Consider the following 24,067-nt stretch of genomic DNA (forward strand, 5'->3'; position numbering starts at 1 on the left):
TAATGAGTTTCTTGCGTGTTTAGCGAGTTTGTTACATTACTAGCACAAGCTAGCTGTTAGCCCTTTGTTTAGCCTGCTAACATGAAGCATACCAGCATGTGGTGTTAGCTGTATCTCTTGACATGTGTTGTTACTGAGATTGTGTAGTGATTGTTTACATAAGTCAACAATATTTAATGTAATCTTTGTGTATTTGTATGGAGAGTGAATACACTGTATTCTGTTTCTGTTATTACAGTTTGCCAAAAAAATAAATAAATAAGGATCAGTAAAGCTCTGAAGAATGCCACGCGGTCTCCTGAGTGTTTACTGAAGCCATTTAATGTTTAGCTTTCTGCATAAGCTGGATAGAGACATTCAGCTGAGGGCAGAACACCGCCGGATGGAAAGATGTTGAAGGAACAATAGTTAAAGGAATACCAGTTACAGCTTTAATATCGGACATAAAATTACAGAATAAAATACACATGGCAGACAAACCCATACTACAAATAATGATATCTGCTTGGAAAGAAGTAATAAGAATTTGCGGTTTGGAAAATGCCTCCAAGGTTTTAAGATGGTGTGCATATGATTCAGATTTTACTCCAAATCAGTACGATAATAGATTCAAAAACTGGATTTCAAAAGGTATAACTAATTACTATTCATTTGTCCACAAGGGGGTATTCCAAAGCTTTGAATTTTTAAGGAGTAAACATGATTTAGGTTCAGACGATTTCTTTAGATATCTACAGATCAGAAATTATTTTAAATTTATTTTAAATTATTTTTTAAAACTTAAAAGTTAACCTAAACAAATTACAATTTGTAGAAACATTTTTATTATTAACCAAATCTGGAGCGCAAAGCAAAATTATTTCCAATTTATATAACAGCATCCTGTGGTGTATATTAAAGCAATGTGGAGAAAAGAAGGTAATTTGTCAATTACAGAGGAGTGTTGGGGCCACACATGCAAGATACAGTGGGCTACCACTGGGTCTAATGTTTGGCGTGAATTTTGCTGGAAAAGCATCATGAGATTTTTCATCACCCCTGCTCAACAAAGATATCGGGGAACTGGTGACAAACGTTGGACATGTGGGGAAGATGGAGCTAATCATTTCCATATCTTTTGAGATTGCAAAGTTATTCGCCAGTATTGGTCTCTAATCCATGAACATCTACAAAATGTTTTTTCATTTGATTATCCTTTAACCCTTGTGACCATATTTTTGTGTAATGCACCAGTGGATAAATTGAATTACAATGATAGAAGACTCTTGTATATCCTACTTGGCGCAAGTAAAAAGCCTCTTACAAGGAGATGGCTTAAGCCTGAACCACCAACGATGGAAGATTGGATACATTCTGTACAAGAGATGTATACGTTGGAAAAATTGTCATTTTCTCTTAAACTTCAGAGGGATACCATCTACCGAATATGGTCTAAATGGACAGAATATGTTAAGCCTGTGAGGTGTGATTTTTTATGAATCATGCTTTTTTTTACATTAAAGCCCTGAGTATTATGTGAACTTACCTGCCCTGCTACCTCCTAACCTAAGTCTTTTTCCCCCTTTCTTTTCTTTTTTTCTCTCATCTTTTTTTCTTTTTTTTCTCTCTTTTTTCTTTCCAATTATAAGTTTAAAAAGAAAGCAAAGACAGTGTAAAAAGCCATACTACTGTTATGTTCAATTGCTTTCTCAATAAAAGAGATAATAATAAAAAAAGAAAAGCGCTATATAAGAACCAGTCCATTTACCATTTCCCTCAATCAGTGATGAATAGTCAGATGTTCTGGCTTTGCGGAGGGCTTTCTTATAAAGCAGCAAACTATTTCTCCACACTAAATGATCTTCTAAATTTTTGACACGCCATTTCCTCTCCAGCTTACAAGTTATCTGCTTTAGGATACGAGAATTATACCACACCGTTAAATATTTCTGATTTGAGGCCTTATTTTTCACAGGAGCCACAGTATCCAGTGTCATACGTAGTGAGGAGGCAAAGTTATTAACAAGATAATCGACCTCTGTTTGAGCAGCGTTCAGGTAGCTGCTCTGCTCTGTGTTGGTACAGGGCATTGAAGATGATAACAGTGGGTGCTATTATGCATTATACTCTTAAACTTAGTTACAGCACTTTCAGAAAGACATCTACTGTGATTAAATCTGCTCCCCACTGCTGTGTAATCAATTATTGTAAATTTAAATGTTATCAGGAAATGATCAGACAAGAGAGGGTTTTCAGGAAACACTGCTAAATGTTCAGCTTCTATGCCATATGTTAAAACAAGATCTATAGTGTGATTAAAGTGGTGGGTGGCTTCTTTTACATTTTGAGAGAAGCCAATTGAGTCTAATAATAGATTAAATGCTATGTTGAGGCTGTCATTTTTAGCATCTACATGGATGTTAAAATCACCCACAATAATTATTTTATCTGACCTGACCACTAAATCAGATAAAAAGATCTGAGAAATCAGAAATCTGTGTAAGGCCCAGGTGGACGATACATGATAATGAATAAGACTGGTTTTTGAGTTTTACAGCTAGGGTGGACAAGGCTAAGCATCAGGCTTTCAAACAAATTAAAAGTCTGTCTTGGTCTTTGGCTTATTGATAGGCTGGTGTAAAAGAATTGCTGCCACGCCGCCCCCTGTGCTTCGAGGGTTCTGCTGATTAGAATAACTCGGGGGTGTTGATTCATTTAAACTAACATAATCATCCTGCTGCAACCAGGTTTCTGTAAGGCAGAGTAAATCGATTTGTTGATCAGTTATTAAGTCATGTACTAACAGAGACTTGGAAGAGAGAGACCTAATGTTTAATAATCCACGTTTCACTGTTTTACTCTTTTGTTCAGAAGTGGATGCTGTATTGTTCTTTCTTTGTTATTTTTTATGTTTAGGTCGTTTTTTGCTGGTTTTTAGTTTGTTTGTTTTTTTTTTGTCTGTTTGGGACTTAACACAGTCTCTAAGGGGTTTTGGGGGGATAACAGGAGGAGAGAAGCTGCAGATGGGAGTGCAAGACTGCAGCTCTGTTTCCTGGTCCCAACTCTGGATAGTCACATTTTGGGGGGTTTAATAAATTTGGCCAGATTTCTAGAAATGAGAGCTGCTCCATCAAAAGTGGGATGGATGCCATTTCGCCTAACAAGACCAGGTTTCCTTGAGAAAGTTTCCCAAATATCAATGAAGCCCACATTGTTTTGTGGACACCACTCAGACAGACAGCAATTTAAGAAGAACATGGGGCTAAACATGTCACTCCTGGTCTGATTGGGGAGTGGACCAGAGGAAAAATACACAGTCCCACATTGTTTTGGCAAAGTTACACACCGATTCAATATTGATTTTAGTGACCTCCAATTGACGTAACCGGGTGTCATTACTGCCGACATGAATTGTAATTTTACCCTTAGCCAGCAGTTTTAAATTTCCCTCAGTGTCACCTGTTCTGGCCCCTGGAAAACAGTTGACTATGGTTGCTGGTGTCTCTAGCTTCATATGTCTCAGAACAGAATCGCCAATTAATAGAGTTTGATCCCCGGCGGGTGTGTCGCCGAGTGGGGAAAAACGGTTACACACATTAACAGGTTGGTGATCTACCTGGGGCTTCTGTTTAAGACTATGCTTCCTCCTCACTGCCACCCAGCTGTCCTCTTTCTCCTGCTGCTCGGGGCCTCCCGGGGGGAACAGCTATAGGGCCTACGCTACCTTCGGCTGTACCGGCTACAGGGGCCGGGCTAGCTACGGGTGTATCAGGCGTGCGAAGCAGAGTCTCCAATTCAGTAATCCTATCCTTTAGAGCCCCCCCAAGAGCACCTGGCTGCAGCCAATGGGGAGCGCCATATTGCAACCTCCACACTAACTGGAAACACGTGACCTCCGCAATAACCGGAAACACGTGACCTCCACACTAACCGGAAACACGTAACTTTAGTTAAATCGACTTTGACAGCGAAAACAAAATTGTGGGTTTTTTTACTATTCATGCTGATAAATAAATTTGGTTCTAAGTGTTTTTTAACACTCTGGGTTTATTAAGAAAATCACCATCCCTTCAGCTTGTTCGTGACAAAAGTGTCCATGTGTTATGTTTTTATTTCTTTGCTACTTTTTCTGCATAAAGGTTTTTTCATAAATATAAACTAGTCATTACTTTTTTCATGTTTAATCCTTCAAACACCTTTTTCTAGTACAATGCACTTGTTTGAAGACAACCTCAAAACTCACCATTTCATATATCAGCAGTGCTACTGGAAATTATTGTAAAGTCATCCCTCACAATAACGCGGTTCAACTTTTGCGGACTGTTTCGCTGATTTTTTTTTTTTTTTTTTACAGTACATTGTGTTGTGCATTCTGATTGCTGTGGACCATTGTCAATCAATCTAGTACAGTGTCTCCTGTACAGCAGCGGTCCCCAACAGGGCCACAGACCAGTACCGGTCCATTGAGTCGGTTTCCCTGGGTCTTTTCCCGTGTTGTGGTCGTGTGTCTTATTTTGAAAGAACTATTTAGGAGGATGTTACTGTCAATGTTGTTGGCGCAACAAGACGCTGCTCATAAAGTTACACAAGTACACAGCCGAATTCACGTTTATTATTATATTTACAAAATACCACCGTTTTTGTCTTTGTTTGTATCATTTTATTTTGTTGTATTTATCTGCAACACCTTAAAGGCCCGTCTGTGAAAATATTGTCTGACATTAAACTGGTTCGTGGTGCAAAAAAGGTTGGGGACCACTGCTGTACACTACAGAATGCGTTTAGCTTGTCGAATTTATATAAATCTGCCTACGAAACGTTTTGCACGGTTTCATTTTGTAATACTGGATACTGGAGAAAAGTGTATAAAGCATGTAGTGAGGGGTTTTACAGTCTTAAAACATCTATAAAACATCTATAATAATTGTAAAAAATAAAGTTGGCTACTTCGCGTAGCGAACGTAACTCCCGCAATAAACGAGGGACTGCTGTATTATTAATAGTAGAGTCTGGGACATCTAATTGATTAACATCCACATTGATTATCATGCACTATTATTTTTGTTCAAGGAGAGCAAAAACTATAAAACTCTCTCTCAGCAAAAATGGCCACTTTTGTGTATGCTCACAAAATGCTGTAAAATATATATTTATTAAAACATTTATCTAGTTTTCCCGACTTGACTCTTTAAATTAGCACCAGTCCTTTTCATCAAAACCAAAATTTTATCTACATTCTTTTTTTTACTCTTTAAATGCCAGTTAGGTTATATATAGTACCAGTAACGTTTCAGATAAAAAGGTGATAAAGTCCTAATGGTTTCATATATCTTCCTATTTATTTATTTTTTTCAGCAAATGCATATTTGCTTTGCAATGTCATGCACAAACAGACACAATTATTAGATCCTTAAGATCAAACCTGTGTCATTCTTTTGGTCCACTGCAGTGTAGTAGTCAAAATAAAAAAATTTAAAAAAAGAAGTGAAGTGGCCACAAATGGCCAGGATAGAGCCCAGAGGGTTAATTCGTAAAATGCATAAAAATATTATTGATTACAGGATAATACATTAATGTTAATAGCAACTGTAAGCTTTTTACTTTGAAATTACAAGTATAAACAATGCTGTTACATTTACACTAAAAAATTTTACTATGAGTATGGACATAAAACAAGTGAACAACATTTTATAATAAGCTTAATTGGAATTCTGTACACTGAAAAAAAAAACCAACAACACATAAAAAACACAAACAAACAGCCAGTGCCTTCATCTGTCCGTTAAGTGTCAAACATCGCACTGACCCGTAATCTCTGCTCGTCAGCACATTTAAAAAGAGCTCCATGTCCTCTGCAAACTGAAAAACAAGGAAGAAGTCCCTCTACACAAAAACACTGCAGATGACAGGCCATGCAAACATCTATTGACCTGTTTGAATGCCTCCTCATCGTGTGAGCCTTGAAATTTTGTTTTGTCAGAAGAGTAAGACCACAGTGAGGGCATTTTATTTTCATGGACTTTCCACAAGCCGCAGTTTCATTTAGCACAGAGGGTAGAGCACATGAATGTTCTACTGAAGATTCAGAAAATGGTTTAGATGCTGGAGAGAAGACATCAAGAGGGAGATGGGGCTCCACGGAGAGTGCAGCGGGGAGCAGTCCTGAATGCTGACATGACAATAATTGCCTTGCCATATCCCCACGCTGTATGACTGTCATGTTGCAGACAGGGCAGTGAAAGTGCACCAGTATATCATTTTGTCTGTAAGAGAGAAAAAAAAGAAAAACAACAACATGCAATATAAATGTAGTTGTATAGAATGCAATCGGTTTATCTAACAATCAGATTGTACATATTAACAAAAATATCCAAGCCATCCTCAATAATGAAAGCAAAATGGTGTGGATCACAAGAGCTGTCAAGAAATGTGGTGAACAGGAAAAAATATTTAATGAAAACACACTTTTTTCTCTCGCTGATGAATGCACTGAACTGCACAATGTGAAAAGCAACTTTTAAGTCAACAAAGAGACTGCAGAAGTGTTGAAAAGAAGGGCATATTTATAACTTTAACTATGAGGTATATTTAATACCAACATACCTTTGAAAGGCAAAGCATTTTTAATGTATCCATTTATATGCTCCTCAATCTTTGCCCTTACAGTAGGGCTGAAAGTGGGGCACAGAGGGCAGTGAAAGGGTCTTTTGCAACACATGTTGCAGAATAGAATAGGGAATAGTAGTATTTATAAATGTATAAATCTCTTTGTGACAAAGTTTACATGTTGATGCAGGTGGAATGAGAGACATGAATAAAGCGCAATATGCAGTAAATGGAACAATGTGCATTGATGTCAGATAGTGAAAAGCAGTGAAGGGAATTTGTTCAATAACAAGCAAAAATCAAATACGTCCGAAACTGACCACTAAATCCTAACCAGAGGTGTCAAAAGTACGACAGTTGTTGTAACGCTAACAAAGTGCCAACGTAATCAGTGTAAGCAAAGTAGATAATTCCTAGAATTATATAATTATTATAAATCGAACCTTTACGATCGATTTGCAAGGTTAATGATCCATGCAGGAACGAGACAAAAAAAAAAAAAAGATCCATGCAGGAACGAATTTCAGCCTACTGTGGAGGTCACGTGTTTCCGGTTAGTGTGGAGGTCACAATATGGCGCTCCCCAGTGGCTGCAATAAATTAAGGAGTGAGTACACGGAGAGTGTGCTTCAGAGGAAGCTAGTGAAAATCATACTATCAAAAAAGAAGTTATCTAAAAGTTTTTAATTAATTGCTATGCACATATGCTACTCAAACACACCACTGTGTGTTGGAACAGGAACAGGAAGTGATACTAGTGGTGGGCAGATCGATTCAAATATTGATTGTATCAATACCAAGTCGACATTGGCATTAGATCGATACTAGCCTGGTGAGATCGATTCTTTACTTTAAGTTCCGCTCTTGTTTGCAATGCTGTGCTTTTGGCAAAGACGAAACAGCCAGGTCGCCAGACTTGCCGCTCCTGTGTCAGCGCAGAGCAGGCACACTTTGCTACCCCTCCAACCTCTTGTGCTTAGATGTTGCACTGTCATGTGATGTGACTTAGGCTACGTTCACACTGCAGGCGAAAGCGCATCAAATCCGATTTTTTTGACCCTATGCGACCCATATCCGATCATGGTATGACAGTGTGAACGGCACAAATCCGATATTTTCAAATCCGATCTGGGTCACTTTTGTATGTAGTACTGAATCCGATACATATCCAATGTTTTAGAAAGCGACTGCTGTTTGAATGGTCATGTTGCATTAAATCCGTCTTTTATGTCACTGACACAAGACAGACGCCAATTATCAGCGCCGGAGAAGACATCGCGAACGCTTCCTGGCCATCCAGTGTAGATGTTAGTGAAACTGTTGGGAAGACAACGTTGGAGAAACATGAACATTTTATTTGTACTGTATAATCTGCAGATTCTGACAGAAATCTGCAACTATCCTTTGAAGCACCGCTCCTCTAAAACAGCAATAAGGATAATTATTAGGTTATCTACATTATTATGTAAATAACAAAATAACCTAAAGCAAAAATTGGGAAACGTAAAGTCCGAAGTCTTTATATTAAGGGCCATCAGTCAAACAATACTGTTTGCTCTGGGTCTAAACAGAGCGCGTTGTGTGTGACATCTTTTTTTGCGCATGCGGGCCGCTTTGAGCGTTCACACTAGAGCGCGTTTGCTGTCGCATTTTATTTGTAGTGTGAACAAGCAGACAAAAAAATCGGATTTGATCAAAAAATCGGAATTGAGCATTAACACCTGCAGTGTGAACGTAGCCTTAGACACTTTGGGGGTTAAGTTTTTTACATATTATTTATATTTTCACCAGTTGTTTTTGTTGAGAATTTTAATTGTAATTTTGCGGTACACATCACCACCAACAACAACAACGCAAGCAGAGCATTGTAGATGCCATGCAGGTGAGGTGCGACATCGCACCCAAAGGCAAAAATACTGTACTGTGTTGTGCTAAAAATACTGCAGTATAAGTTGAAGTACTGATTCTACTTCTTTACTCAAGTAAGAGTGAAAAAGTACTGGTTGAGAAATGTACTCACAGTAAGAAAGTAAAAGCAGCTCTTTGAAGGACGTTTCTACCAGCTGTTTTTGTGCAAAGCTAACTGAACCTTCTTCTATATTACTGAAATCTATATGTATGTAATATGTATGTAAGGTAATCTATATTACCATAATTTTTTCTGGACTGTCAAGAGATTTATTCTAAAGACACTTCTTCAGCTGAGAGTCAGAGAGTAGAAACACACACGCTGCAGTTTTTCCTTGCATGGGCGGTCACAGAGTGCTCACACCAAAGTGGGGGCCCTGTGATGTGCGCGCTCTGTTCTTTCACTCGTCTTTATTTATACACAAGAAGAGTAATACAACAATGAATACATTTGTTTAGTGGAATGTTGATACGTGAGCATGTGCGTATGTGGTTGTGTATGTGTGTGCGTGAGCGGTTTATGGGAAGCAGCTCCTTTTCCTGGTAGGGAGTGAAAACTGCTTGTTCAGCTCTTACTATCGCTGTGAGAAAGAAACTGATAATAACAGAACAAGTCTTATAGTGAACAACAGTCTAAGTCATCAAAAGGTTATTATGCAGTATTCTATCACATGCAAACTTATATCATTAAAAAGCATATACTGACAATACAATTTTATATTGACATGGACAATTATTTTTTAGATGCCCCAAAGAATCGAAAAGGGGCTTCATCAGAAAAAATGTCTTTACCCCAGTCCTCAGCAGTGTTGGTCAAGTTACTTGAAAAAAGTAATCAGTTACTAATTACTGATTACTTCCCCAAAAAAGTAATCCCATTACTTTACTGATTACTTATTTTCAAAAGTAATTAATTACTTAGTTACTTAGTTACTTAGTTACTTTTTAAAAACACAATTTACAACCTGAATAGGTGATAAAGTGATAGATCTTTCAGCCCAATTCTACTTTTTCTGCATAATCCATCATACAAAATGTAATCAAATGGAAAAGTCTTTTTTTAAAACTTGTTTTATTAGTTTTAATCTTTTAACTTTATGCATCAAGCAAAAATTTAATTAAATGCAACATTCTCTGACTGGAAGAAATTTGTTTAATATTTAAACCTATTTTCTGCACATTCCAGCACATAATTTTATTTTTGTGTGTGTTAACACTCAGTCTTTCAAATAGATGCAAGTAAAACACAGCAGAAAATAAATAAAGTCAAAGACTAGCGGTCCTGTTGCTCTATTTTCACCTGTAAAGCAGGAGTGGGGTAGGCGGAGGTTTACCCTGGTGCAGGTGTGCCGCAGCGGTCAGTGGAAGAATCCACGAGTTTCTCTGTGAGTTTCCCATTATGTCGTAGCGCACTCGGTGCTAGCTTGGAAGTTTAGGGGTTTTTTTCGCTGTAAAAAGAAGTTTTCTTCCCACGCACAACGGACACTAATGTTTTTGTCACTTTTTATGGAATCAAACTCAAAGTAAGGTCAGTACTTCCACGCTTTAAACGCTGCACGCTCATACTCTCTCCCGCACTCGATATATTATCCACTGTTGATCTGCACACAGCTGTTGTCACAAACGTCACACTCGCTTACGTCACTGTCATGAGACATTCTTGCAAAAAAAATCATGGTTTTAGTAATGCAGTAACGCAGCGTTCCTATGGGAAAGTAACAGTAATCTAATTACCGTTTTTGCAATAGTAATCCCTTACTTTACTCGTTACTTGAAAAAAGTAATCTGATTACAGTAACGCCCATCTCTGGTCCTCAGTAGCCCACCTGCTGTACTGTACTTTTTACAGACTATCAGTCTGTCCCTGATGGGTTTTTGGTTTTTTTTTGTTTTGTTTTGCTTTGTTTTGTTTGTTTTTTTTGGGGGGGGGGGCTTTTTTGCTGCCCTTCTTGAGACCAGGCATCTTCCAAAAGTCTTCGCCTCACTGTGTGTGTAGATGCACTCACACGTGCTGCTGCCATTCCTGAGTAAGCTCTGCACTGGTGGCACTCCGATCCCACAGCTGAATCGTCTTTAGGAGACAGTCCTGGTGCTTGCTGGACTTTCTTGAGCACCCTGTGACCTTCTTCACAACAATTGAATCTCTTTCCTTGATGAGAAGATAAATGGTTGATTTACATGCAATCTTAGTAGCAACAACATCCTTGCCTGTGAAGCCATTTTTATGCAACGCAATGATGGCTGCATATGTTTCTTTGCAGGTAACCATGGTTAACAGAAAGAATAATGATTACCAACATCACCCTCTTTTTTTAACACATCCAGTCTGCTATTCTAACTCAGCCAGCATAAAATAATGATCTCCAGCCTTGTGCTCGTCAACATTCTTACCTGAGTTAACAAGAAGAATATTGGAATTATCTCAGCAGGTTCTTTTATGGCATGAAATGCTGAATGATGAGATGCAGTGGAAATTTATTTTCTGGGATTAAGTTCATTTTCATGGCAAAGAAGGACTTTGCAACTCATCTGATAACTCTTCATAACATTCTGGAGTACATGCAAATTGCTATCATAAAAACTGAAGCGGCAAACTTTATGAAAACCAATATTTGTGTCATTCTCAAAACTTTTGGCCACGACTGTACACTGTTTATGGTGTCTTCATATTAGACACTATACAACCATCATCAGCTAAAATTCATATGAATCTCTGCGAGACAAGGTTTTTGTACAGTGAAATTATTCTGCAGATCATCAGAATGAAAACTTAGTGGCCATGTCTGCATAGCCTCTTCTAAAAGTATGCTTTCATGACATTATTGTGTGTTGGGTGGTGCTCAGACCTGTCGAGACTGAAAAGCGGGACATTGAATGTCACCTAGCTGAATCTTCAACTAATCACCACCTGGTGGTGAATTGGATCAGGAGGCGGGGGAGCATGCCGGACTGCTGCAAGGAACGGCTGCAAGATGGTTGGTGCCTGTCGTGATCAAACTTAAGAGGGATCCGGTCGGCCTAGGATAGCCATCAGGTGGTGGCCTCCAGCTCTCACTGGAGAATTTCACAGCTGAGTGTAGAGCAGGGGGAATGAGAGTCACCACCTCCAAATCTGTGGCCACGATCCTCAGACAGAAAACAGTGGGGTGCCCACTCTGGATGAGTAGCTGCACCACGTGGATGACTTTGGGTATCTCAGGGTCCTGTTCACGAGTGAGCGAAGAGTGGAACAAGAGATCAACAGCTGCAGTGATGCGGACGCTGTATCAGTCTATTGTGGTGAAGAGTCATGCAAGACAGGCTCAGGGTAGAGCTGCTGCTCATCCACATCAAAGGCAGCCAGTTGGTGGTTTCAATTCTTCCTCAGAGGCCCGACTTAACGCTTGGCATAACTGTTGCTGGGTTGTCTAACCTGAGGTCTGTTCTGTAGCAAATGAAGAAAAAAAATGTTTTAAGAAAGCAAATAGGTTGGTTTTCTAAAGAATATGATTATTTGCTCACACCAGGTGAGATGAGCCCTCTGTCACAAGTGGAGAGGTCAGTGAAGATGGTCATCTGCAGGTTCAAGGTCATTGCCTCTCCAACCCACATCCACTGCCACTGTACTTAAGGAAACTTGGGACAATGTTAAAGACTTTCTTCAGGCAGTAATGGAAACAAGTCATCCTTAAAAAACTACAACACACCAGCTCAGGTGTCTGAATGCAAAACAAATGTGTTGTTTGATTTAGAGACTGCACCTGGCTGAACTATAAATATATTTACAGTGGTCCCTTGCTATAATGCAGTTCACCTTTCACAGCCTTATCTCATAGTGGACAGCAAATTTTTGTGTGTGCAATTTTTCATGTTTTGGGTTTTTTTTTTAAACAGGGCATTGTGTTGTGCATCCTGATTGACTGTAGACCATTGTCAATCAAATCTCGTGCCGTGTCTCCTGTACAGTACAGAATGCATTCAGCTTGTCAAATTTACATAAATCTTTGATCGCTGGCAGTGTGACTCTGAAGTGCTGTACTGTATGTTTGTAAGTTTTCTCCCCAACAAACACAACAATGTCGATGAGACGTTTTGCACCATCAACCATTGTGTCTGTTGTTCAGACTATGTTAATAACAATTTGTGCTAATTTATGTTGGCTAATTTACTTTTTTTGATTTTTGAAAATAACAGTTGGGCTCTTTTTTAAATGATCTTTGAATCACACATACAGTGTTTATATTAAGTGTTGTATTAGAAACCTCTCAAGTCCAAGGCTGATAAAACATAATGTGATTTTGTTTAAAATAGGAAATTAGCACAAATTGTTATTTTAATTTAGTAGAACATGAAATGTTTGTCAGTGGGAAAACATTAATATTGCTCACTCAGAAACATCGAGTTATTCGTAGTACTGTGTACTTGTAATACTTGTGAATAAGTTGTCCTAACGTGGTTATCTTAAGTTGGCTTGACTTAGTTTCTTTTGAGGCAACGAGTTTGCATAACTTTTCTAATTTATGGGAACTAATTAGATTTTACAGATGATGCTAGTTTCAGATTCCTTCAGACTTTGAAAGCAAAATTCTTCCTTTAAATCAAAAATCTCGTAGAAGCCAGCAGTTCAATCTGTTTTTAGTTTTTCTGTTCGCTATTAATGCCTGTATGGTACCAGCCTCTTTCAGCTCCTCTCAACCATGACGTGACGTCATGTATCTGGAGCGTTTCCGGTGCAGGAAGGCGGGGCCTCGGTGTTCCTCAGGGAGCGAAGAGCAGGTGAGTCGCGCCTGCATACAGTAGCACGTTCTAACTTCCGAGAGCAGGACTCCGTCCTTCAGAATAAAATCCCAGCTAACAGCCGCTTTAAAGTTTTAAAGTTTTCATATTTGTGATTTTTTTTTCTGTTTTAATTATTTAGATTTTTTTAAATGTTATATTAAAAAAAAGAAAACGGAAAGCGCGTCCAGCTGCCAGGGGTTGATTTCTGCTGTCAGAGGGCCAGCAGAGACTTTTTGCTAGTCATAAAAGAAACTAAATCCTTTTAAATTTATTTATTTTAACCAATGGAGCTTATCTTTAGTTATAAATAAATATCTTTATCATTTAAGTGTTTTTCAAAATTTTTCAGATTTTTGCTTTTTTCATATTTTCGAGAAATTACATCTTTTACTGAAAAACACATTTAAATAATTCTGAAGAATTATAACAAAAATCATTTTTGATAATGATAATTAAACAAGCAGCTGATTATTGATTGATTGTTTGGGATTTCAGAAGATTTAAATGATCATCATATCTCTCAGATCAGCTATAAAATAAAACTATTTTTATTGTTTTTGTGAAAATTTATAAAATATAATAATATATAATAATAATATACAAAAATATAAACTGACAAAAAATATTTAATCGAGTGATCAATTTATTCAATCTTAAATTAGCTGAAATTCTCCAAACTGAAGAAGCAAAGGTAGGGAAGATGTATGAGTTTAAATACGTGGTGTCATGTCAACCATCCAGAGGAAAGTGAAGAGAGTGCAGGCAGGGTGGAGTGGGTGGAAACGAGTGTGACGGAAAAAGACAGGGGTGAAAGGGAAGGTTAAAAGATGGAGGGGACTAAGCTGCGCACGTGCGCACTGTTGGCACGGTCTCTGCGCAGAGAAAATCTGCGTTGCGCACACAAAAAAATTCTAACCTGAATTGAAATTAAAGTAAATATGTGCCAACACCTTTGTTTTAGCTAGCAAAGCGGCGTTGCTGATGTGGAGTGAAGCCACGTTAATGACAACGTGTGCAACCATTGGAGATGTGAGCAGGACAGACGGAAGAAGTAACGGAAAAACTGTGGACTTTATACCAGTTTTTGAATTGTGTTGATAGGCCACGTAAAACCAGAGTTATGATTAAAAAATATGCAATGTTTGGTTTTCTTCCTGAATATTATCGTTGTTTATATTTACTGCAGGAAGAAACGGTAAAAACGGCGTTTAATAAGGAAAACGCTTGAAGGCACTCTCCGCCTGTGAGAAAAGACGAAACCAAAACACCTCCACCCTTTCCCATTGGTCGAAAAATGTACCATGTCGACCAATCAAAACATGGCATTTAGTTGTTAAGAAACGGGAGGAAGTTTTAGGAGTGACGCGGTGTTTTGAGATGTGAGAGATTTGCAACGTTTAGCACAAATCTTGTGTAGTTAGTGTGTAGTGTAGTCAATAGTTTTGTTGTGTGTGTCAGAACAATGAGGCGACAGTGATACATCTCCTGTTGTCAGGCCTGCATGTATCAGGCTGTTGTTCTCCTTTATCTCATAGTGGACAGAAATTATTTTTGGAGTGGCACAAATAATTTGTATGGCATCAGATTTGATGCAGAACACCTAATTGTTCTGTAAATAGTTTGAAATGTTTGTTTAAAAAACCGCCATGGCTGCATTTTTAGGTAAACAGCTGCAAAAACTTTGTTTGCAAAACTCAGTAACTTTTTTGAAGAAGTAACTATGTAATTAATTGCCCAACATTGGTCATTATATTCTGTATTTTGCAGACAGAGAGTTACAGGACTCTCTCCCAGACCACAGACTCATAATACAAGTCAGAGCTTTATTTATTTATTTATTTTTTTTAAAAAAAGAAGAACGTTGTGTTTTCAAAATTGGAGTTCAAGTTATTTTTACTTCCAATAGTGTTAACATACTACACAGGTCATGAACAAGATTTTTTTTTTCATTGTAAGTGGGCTAAAGCAGTTAATTAAAAGTAGTCTAACAGAAATGTAAATGTTGTAATTTTATTATTTTAATAAACCATGTAACTTGGATGGATTCGACGCTGGCGTGACCACAGTGCACACGTCTGCTGTTGCTCACAATGGTCCACGAGATCGCTCAGGGAGTTTGTGTGTTCGCTCAGACACATGAAAAATTAGAGGGAACATTGGAGGGGACTCTTGCTGTGATGGAGACGGTGGAGCTGCAGATGTTCATATGTTCAGTAAGCAGGAAGGAGATGAGTCTGTCGGGGAGGCTTGGGTTTTGTGTAGAGGGCTGGACGGACAGGAAACCCCAAATTGCTCTCCGATGCATCCATCGGAGTATGAATGTGTGTGAATGTTAGTTAGAAAGAACTTGTGTGCTTGTGTCAATGGGTGAATGCACAAGTTGTGTAAAGCGCTTTGAGTGCTCAGATGAGAAGAAAAGCGCTATATAAGAACCAGTCCATTTACCATTTACCATGTGTTTAGTCCTTCTGTTCTTGCGGTTTGTTGATGCTCGTCACTGACTCTTGGTTTTCTGAGCTCGGATATTTTATTATGAAGCTCCCCGGCACCGGAAGCGGGACACAACTCCTCCGCTTGCTCGGGATCTTCATCCTGGATTCAGCCATATTCCCAGCGCTCCGCCACACCGGCAGCCTCCTCGAACTCTCCTCAAACCGGCCGTGATCCCGTGACGCTCTCCCCCACTCCCACGGAGAACTCGGACATTCTGACCCCTGCGCAGTCGCCCCCGGAGCTCCCGGAGCCAGCCCCGGTCCGACAAACCGAGCGGCGGACATGGAGCAGCGGCGGCCGACCTGAGAGTCGACGGTCCGCCCGACGTCCTGATCCTGAGAGGAAAGAGCAGATTTACCGGATTAGAGCCGGAGGAGGGCGGACAGAGGCAGGCCCGCAGGCTGCTGACCGGCGGTGACCCACGGTGGCCGGAGGACTCTCGGCGACGCTCCGAACCCCGCGGCTCAAAATGTCGGGAAGCTTCTCCTGGAGCTAACGGCTAACGGCTAGCAGCTAGGCAGGAAGCGGAGCCTCGGCAGCGGATACACCCGGACTGAGCGACGCGGGCCCGGCGGAGCATCCTGGAGAGTCCGGCGGGGACCGACAGCAGGATGTCGGCGCAGGAGCGGTTGAAGCGACTGGAGGAGCTGCTGCTGGAGCAGCGGGCGGCCGGCTGCCTGAGCGTGGAGGCGCTGCTAGACCTGCTGCTCTGCTTCTACACCGAGTGCTCCCAGTCCCCGCTCAAGAGGGAGAAGCACGTCACCGACTTCCTGGAGTGGGGTAAGACCCGGGGGGGTGGGGAGTCAGGTTCAGCAGACTGGAGCTGTCCTACTGAAGGTCAAAGGTCAATCAAGGAGATCCAGGTGTAGCACGCTTCAGGTAGTTTCAGGTGTACGTGAGGTAGATCCAGGGTGCTTGAGGGGTCAGAGGCAGATTCACCTCACAGGTGTCTAAAGGCTCTCTCCCCTGAGCTCAGCTCCAGGTCTGTGGAGCTCCTTGAAAGAGGATTCTGAAGGCTTATACGGCGTCTCCGGGTCTCTCGTGGTCTGACGTGGTCACATGATATACAATCAATAATCGAGGTGATTAGGTTTAAAGTTCAGTCAGGATGAACACTAGGATAATCCTCGCTTTTTCAGGCTCCGCCTTCCTGCCCTGGTTGTGGGTCCCATGTAGACTGTTAGTGTTTCCATGGTGACTGCATGTGGCTAATATCATTCAGTGATAGTGTAATCGATCAGCTGGTCTTGAATCAGCTTCCAGCTTCCTTGCAGCTGAAACACTCTGGCCCAGTTTGGCCTGGTTCAGCCTGTTCCTGTCCTGGTTTCTGTGACCTGGTTTCAATTTGCGATTCTGCTCTGAGTTGGAGCCGCTGTGAAGGCCAACTGCATGCACCGATGATGTCAGTGATCAGTAAGACCGATCAGGTCATGGGTGATCAATGACAGACGGTTTTCAGGTGATGTTTAACAAGAAGGTTTGATACAAATAAGCAGGAAGCTGATCAGGACAGTCGGTGATGAAGATTATGAAGGCAGTGATCACCTAAACATGATGTCATAACTTGACTGAGGTGTGTTATTGATCTGATACCATCTCCTTTAGATCAGGGGTGGGGAACTCTAGGCCTTGAGGGCCAGTGTCCTGCAGGTTTTAGATGTGTCCTTGATCCAACACAGCTGTTTTAAATGGTTAAATTGCCTCCTCAACATGTCTTGAAGTTCTCCAGGGGCCTGGTAATGAACTAATCATGTGATTCAGGTGTGTTGACCCAGGGTGATATCTAAAACCTGCAGGACACCAGCCCTGAAGGCCTGGAGTTTCCCACCCATGCTTTAAAGTAAACCATAATTGCTTCAGACAGCATCGCTCACACCTGTCAGTGTCTCTGAGCAATCACAAGGTTCTTAGACTCAGGCCCTCACCTAAGAGGGCGGGGACAGGAGAGGATGCACTCACTTCATTTGTCTTCCATTAATAATGTATGGCAAACCACTTTATCGCTAATCAATAACTGGCCTCCATCCGTTATTGATCAGTGATAAAGTTCTCCACCTGCTGCAGAACTAAAACAGGACCAGCAGTCACGGCCACTCTGCAGACATGTCTCCATCGGTTGGACGGCAGCAGACTCGTAGACATGGAAACCGTAATGCCGCCATGACGTGGTGAATGTTTCTGTGCTCTTTCTCAGCCCTCCGCCTGTGATGTCACAGCAGTGACATCAGTCAGGCCGAAAGTGTTTGCAAGCGTTAAGTCAGGGCTCTGAGGAAGAATTGAAACCAGCTCAGCTCCTCTGCTGTGTTTCTATTCTGGTTTCTATGAGAGTAAATGTGAGTGACCCAGATAAATCTGATCTCAGATCAGATGAATAAATGATGAGGAGCTGACAGCATGCAGGGTACTAATGCCTCTAACTCACTGCCAGACTCGGGTCGTTCTGTTATCAGGACACGTTTAACCAATGTTCCCTCTAAACTGCGCGCATGCGCAATTCCGCACTGCTGGCACGGTCTCTGCGCACAGAAAATCTGTGTTGCGCACAGAAAATCTGTGTTGCGCACAAAACAAATCTAACCTGAATTGAAATTAAAATAAATACTTTAACAATTCTGTTTTGCAGTGTTAGTCAGTAAGTGACTGGCTGCTCCGGTATGGGATTACAACGACGCCATCTTATCCCATAGTCCAGCCAATGATGCGATTCACATTCGTATATACGCAGCTAATCAACGTCGTTGACAGGCTATGGCAGCATCCTTATGTGCCAACACCGGTGTTTTAGCTAGCACGTAGCTAGCCACGTTAATGACAACGTGTGCAACCATTGGAGATGTGAGCAGGACAGACGGAACAATTGACGGAAAAAATGTGGACTTTATACCAGTTTTTAAATTGTGTTGATAGGTCACGTAAAACCATAGTTATGATAAAAATATATGCAATGTTTGTTTTTTCCTGAATACTATCATTGTTTATATTTACTGTGGGAAGAAACTGTAAAAATAGCGTTTTATAGGGAAAACGCTCGAAAGCGCTCTCCGCCTGTGAGCAAATATACTATGTGGACCAATCAAAAAAATGATATGGCAACATGGCATTTAGTTGTTTAGGAAGAGGGAAGTTTTAGGAGTTGCGGCGGTGTTTTGAGATGTGAGAGATTTGCAACGTTTAGCGCAAATCCTGTGTAGTTAGTGTGTAGTGTAGTCAATAGTTTTGTTGTGTGTGTCAGAACAATGAGGCGACTGCTGAATGTTACAGGAGTGATACATCTCCTGTTGTCAGGCCTGCAGGTATCAGGCTGTTGTTCTCCTTTATCTCATAGTGGACAGAAATAATTTTTTGGAGAGGCACAAATAATTTGTGTGGCATCAAATTTGATGCAGAACACCTGATTGTTCCGTAAATAATTTGAAATGTTTATTTAAAAAAACGCCTTGGCTGCATTTTTAGGTAAACAGCTGCAAAAAACTTTGTTTGCAAAACTCAGTTACTTTTTTGAAGAAGTAACTATATAATTAATTGCCCAACATTGGTCATCATAATTCTGTATTTTGCAGACAGAGAGTTACAGGACTCTCTCCCAGACTACAGACTCATAATACAAGTCAGAGCAAAAAAAAGTTGTTTTCAAAATTGGAGTTAAAGTTATTTTTACTTTGTGTGTTCGCTCAGACACATGAAAAATTAGAAGGAACATTGCGTTTAACCTAACGTCAGCGATCAGGGTCAGAGGTCACACAAACCTGGTTATCATCTCGCTGAGTTAACTCAGGGTTTAACCTGCAAGTTCACGTGAAAGGGGTAGAGCTGATAGCATCTGACCAATTTAAAGGGACATTTCACCTCTCATGTGACTCCTCTTTTACAGAGATGCTGTCAAGTAAAAATCTGTAAAGAACCAAAAAATCTGTGAATAATCTGAGAGGTGAAACTGGTTAATCTGGTTATTTGTGGCACAGAGCGGGAAAATACAAGTTAAATGGCAGTTAATGATTTTGTCTTTGTTTTTAAAGCAACGACTGCACATTCGTGTCTGAAACACAGAAACGGTAACATTTCCTGTCACACAGACTGATGACGGAGATCAGAGTGGATGAATGTGATTGGTTGAACATTCCTGGTGTTCTGTGTTTGTAGCAGATCAGAGTCAAGTAGAATCAAGTAGAAAAAGATTTAAACATTTGCTGCATCAGCACATGAACGTTCAGTCTGAGCCGCTCTAGGTTCATGCACTGCTCTCAGGAACAAGCTGCGCACTGATGCACATAAAAGAATCAGAGGACCGCTTCTGCTTTAAACTCTGAATATAACCTGCTCTTGACCAGGTGAGGGCTTCAGCCTCTGTTACCATTGTGATTTGATCTGGTAAGAAGTCAACAACAGAACATTACCTGTATGAGATTGGGTTAGTGTGGACCTCTGCATGCGTGTGACATTACCCCAGCTCTTCTGTGTGTTGCAGTGAAGCCATTCACAACCACGGTGAAGGACATGCGGCTGCACAAAGACGACTTCGAGATCCTGAAGGTGATTGGACGAGGAGCTTTTGGAGAGGTAAGACTTCCTGATGACCTGTGACTTGTCAGGTGACTAAAGGTGACGAAAAGGAAACGCGGCGTATTCATGTGTAGACAGAATAAATACAGACTCTTACTTTGTAAAGCACCTGAGCCCTGGGATTTCCTGCCCTGATTGTGTTTTTGAGACGCCACACTGTGTCGCAGTGGCTTGGAGGAGGCTCCGCCCATCCTCCTCTGCAGTCTGAGGGAAAACGGGAAGGGCTCAGATTCCAGGCAAACACAGGAAGTGAACGGGAAGCTGTTAGGAACACAAACTTGATGGAGGAGGAGGCGGCGCGATGACCAATCCCTGAAACAAAACTTAATTTCAGTTAATGTCGCAGGCATTAACTCCACCACCTGTGACATCATCAGAGGCAGGGTAACCGAACAAATCCAAGTCGTGTCATGTGTTTGTTGTTGGTTTGATAGACAAATGGCAAAAAAATCTATCAAAAAACAAGTCAGCAGAGAGAAACTGTGACCCTGTTTCTGTAACCTGATTGGTCGCAAGGCTCCTCGCACTGTAGGCTTGGAGGTCGTCTCCGTCCTAAAACTGGATACAGTCCCGCCCTCCTCTCCTTACCTGAGCCTGTGGCCCAGAAATAATCCAGGGTGGAGATGGTAATCCAGGATAATCTGAAGATCATCGTGGACGCTGATGGAGATCTCATATTAAACGTCCTGCAGCACACCACGATGTGATTGGCTGTAGGGCTATTCGATATAACGATGTATATCAGATGACAATGTAAAAACGTCTATTGTTTCATTTTACGCTATCGTTTGTTTCGTGGTGTCGCAAAATAAACTGTTTACAGCAATATTTTTTCACTGTTTTGATGGTCACTGTAGTGGCTATATTCATTTCTTAAAGTTCTCTCTTTCTCTTATATTTAAGAGAGAGAATTATTTCTAAAAACAGCCGCTTGTCCATCCGTAGTGTGGTTATACACTACGGACGGACAAGCGACTGTTTTTATGCGTTGTCGTTAGCAACAATGATGGTAAAACCATTGCCTGGCTCTGCCGTCCACTTGTTTATTTTCCACATAAACCTTTCACAATAAAGCTCAAGATCCTGTTGAGACTTTTCAAAATAAACCGAATCACGTGAAAGAGTATGCAGCGTTTACGGATGAGAAGCAAAAAAGAGCCGTCAGACTCAAACGTTAGAACAGGCTTTTCCCCGCAGCACGCTGTGTAATAAATAATCACAAAGAAAACGGCGGCCGTTACAACTTATGACTAAAAATGTATAGGTTCATGCATCTGTTAAAACACAACGCCCAACTGGAAACACTTCACGCAAGTCGAGCTGCCCGAGATTCACAGAATTTACAGAAAATGTTACAATTTTGTGACTTATATCGTTATCGGGACGATAGATGTATTATATCGGGATATGAGATTTTGGTCATATCGCACAGCCCTAATTGGCTGAAATATTGAAGTTCTGTTTAATGTGAACAGAGACGGGTTGGTGGGGTCTTATTTGTTATGAAGACAAGAAGTTTGACATAATTGTGGTACCAGGGGACAGAGCAATTCAGTTCTTTACAGCATGGACGCAGTTTCCTGTGAGACATGCAGTGAAGACGTGCACACATATCAGAACCCACACGGGTACTGTGGTATTTGTAGTCCTTTGGTGTTTGAGAGCTACACTAGGCGTCCTCTCTAGCATCTCTTGGGCTTTTGGGTAATGTGTAAAGCAGAGCGAGTGTCCTCGGCAGCCGGTGTCAGCGTGTGTCTGTTTCTGTGTGTGCGTTCTTCTCATACCAGAGGACAGGTGTGACACTACCACACCTGCCTGCTGCCTCGGGACATAAACACACACCTGTCCTCAGGTATGTCCCGAAGCACCGGGCAGGCATGGTTGTGACACACCTGTCCTCAGGTAAGTCCAGGTGAGCTGTGTGGGTGGGGTTCTATGTCATGTGCTCAGACCAGCTCAGCAAGTGATGTTAAAGATACACACCCGGTCACCATGGAGACCATAGCAGCAACACTGCACAGGTGTGTGTGCCTGTGGGAGGCACACAAATTTGACATGGCATCATTCTGGACCCCTGGCACACACAGGTGTTTGTGTTTACATGTGTGTTCGTGTTTCTCGCCCCCCTCTCTCTCTGTCAGGTTGCCGTGGTGAAGATGAAGCACACGGAGCAAGTTTATGCTATGAAGATCCTCAATAAGTGGGAGATGCTAAAGCGAGCAGAGGTGGGCTCCTCTTCATGATCATGTAATGGGCTGTTGTGACCTTAGCGTGCTGTGGGCATGTTATTGATGTGTTGGTATGCTGTGAGTGCAGACGGCATGTTTCCGTGAAGAGCGTGACGTCCTGGTGAAAGGAGACAGTCAGTGGATCACCAACCTGCACTACGCCTTCCAGGACGACAACTTTTTGGTGAGTACTAGCTGCTGTCCCCTGTGGGACTGGGACTGGTACTGGTATTATCTTTAACTCCTCTGTGTGTACCTGTACTGCAGTACTTGGTGATGGATTACTACGTAGGTGGTGACCTGCTGACGCTGCTCAGTAAGTTTGAGGATCGACTTCCTGAGGATATGGCCAAGTTCTACGTGGCTGAGATGGTACTCGCCATCCACTCCATCCATCAGCAGCACTACATACACAGGTACTCGGAGTACTGCAAACTGCACTGCCTGTACTTCACACTGTACTCTAAGTTGTACTGACCCTACCAAAGGTATGTGCCTCTGTGTCCAGGAAGTGTGCTTTTCCTGCTGCAGTGTCCTCTGGGAAATGTAGTTCCTTCCTGCTCAGCTGGCCTTTTCCTTCCTGAGATGGCTGAACTTTAACCTGCTGCTGTTCAGTCTCACACATCTTTATTCACACACAGTTTACACACAGTGAAACGATGGCGCTTTAAGGTGCATCACGTGATCGGAGTCAGATAAAACGTGGACGCATATCCCGTTTGGTACGCCTGGTCATATGTTTTAGAAATGACCATGTGGAGGTTGTCACAGTGAGTGTGTGATTTCAGAGACAGCCCCTCGTCACTGCCAGCTTCAAAACTCAAAATGGTGACAGCAAAAACACTCATCTGAAAAGGACCAATGGGTTCACAGCACAGTAGCGCCACCCATCTTTATACTGTGTGTGGTTAATCAGATCCTGCTGCAGCATCAGCTGACCATGTGACCTGTCTGCGATGAAGGTGACAATGACTAGCTGAATATGTTTTTCGTCTTTCAGAGACATCAAACCCGACAACGTCCTGCTCGACGTCAACGGCCATATTCGCCTCGCAGACTTCGGATCCTGTCTCCGCATGATGGAGGACGGCACGGTAACTGTCATGCTCCCATCGCCTCTTTGAAGCTAACAGTGCTCTCGTTAGTCTAGTTTAAGGTTAACCCTGGTAATCTTGGTGCTGGTCTTAATTCAGGAACTTCAATAGCTTAATTAAGTTAAGCTTGTTTAGTTCTGTTACTTGAGCTTAAGTTCACCTTTGACCTTTTCTGGATGACCTTTTGTAACCTCGGCCCATCCCAATGTGTCACTGTAGGTTCAGTCCTCGGTGGCAGTTGGCACGCCAGACTACATCTCCCCAGAGATCCTGCAGGCGATGGAGGACGGGATGGGCCGCTACGGCCCAGAGTGTGACTGGTGGTCACTGGGTGTGTGCATGTATGAGATGCTGTATGGCGAGACACCATTCTACGCTGAGTCGCTGGTTGAAACCTATGGCAAGATCATGAATCATGAGGTCAGAACCATGGACTGTTCT

The 24,067-nt window shown here is 41.5% G+C and overlaps 1 protein-coding gene and 1 pseudogene across 6 annotated transcripts in view; one reads left to right on the forward strand and one right to left on the reverse strand.

Annotated features, from left to right (window-relative positions):
• Positions 1 to 893: 893 nt before the first annotated feature.
• Positions 894 to 10,762, reverse strand: LOC146502288 (uncharacterized; annotated as a pseudogene).
• Positions 10,763 to 15,803: 5,041 nt separating this feature from the next.
• Positions 15,804 to 24,067, forward strand: part of cdc42bpb (CDC42 binding protein kinase beta (DMPK-like)) — a 29,266-nt gene continuing 21,002 nt past the window's right edge. For 3 of the 6 annotated variants that reach the window (XM_085133229.1, XM_085133226.1, XM_085133227.1), the window contains exons 1-7: positions 15,805 to 16,524; positions 20,210 to 20,301; positions 22,446 to 22,529; positions 22,621 to 22,716; positions 22,800 to 22,948; positions 23,533 to 23,626; positions 23,846 to 24,046. In XM_085133229.1, the coding sequence (XP_084989355.1) occupies positions 16,356 to 16,524; positions 20,210 to 20,301; positions 22,446 to 22,529; positions 22,621 to 22,716; positions 22,800 to 22,948; positions 23,533 to 23,626; positions 23,846 to 24,046 (885 nt within the window). In that variant the 5' untranslated portion in view covers positions 15,805 to 16,355. The other 3 variants (XM_085133225.1, XM_085133230.1, XM_085133228.1) reach the window with 3 other exon arrangements.

This window comes from Neolamprologus multifasciatus, chromosome 15 (genome assembly GCF_963576455.1).
Source record: "Neolamprologus multifasciatus chromosome 15, fNeoMul1.2, whole genome shotgun sequence".
Classification (NCBI taxonomy): Eukaryota; Metazoa; Chordata; class Actinopteri; order Cichliformes; family Cichlidae; genus Neolamprologus; species Neolamprologus multifasciatus.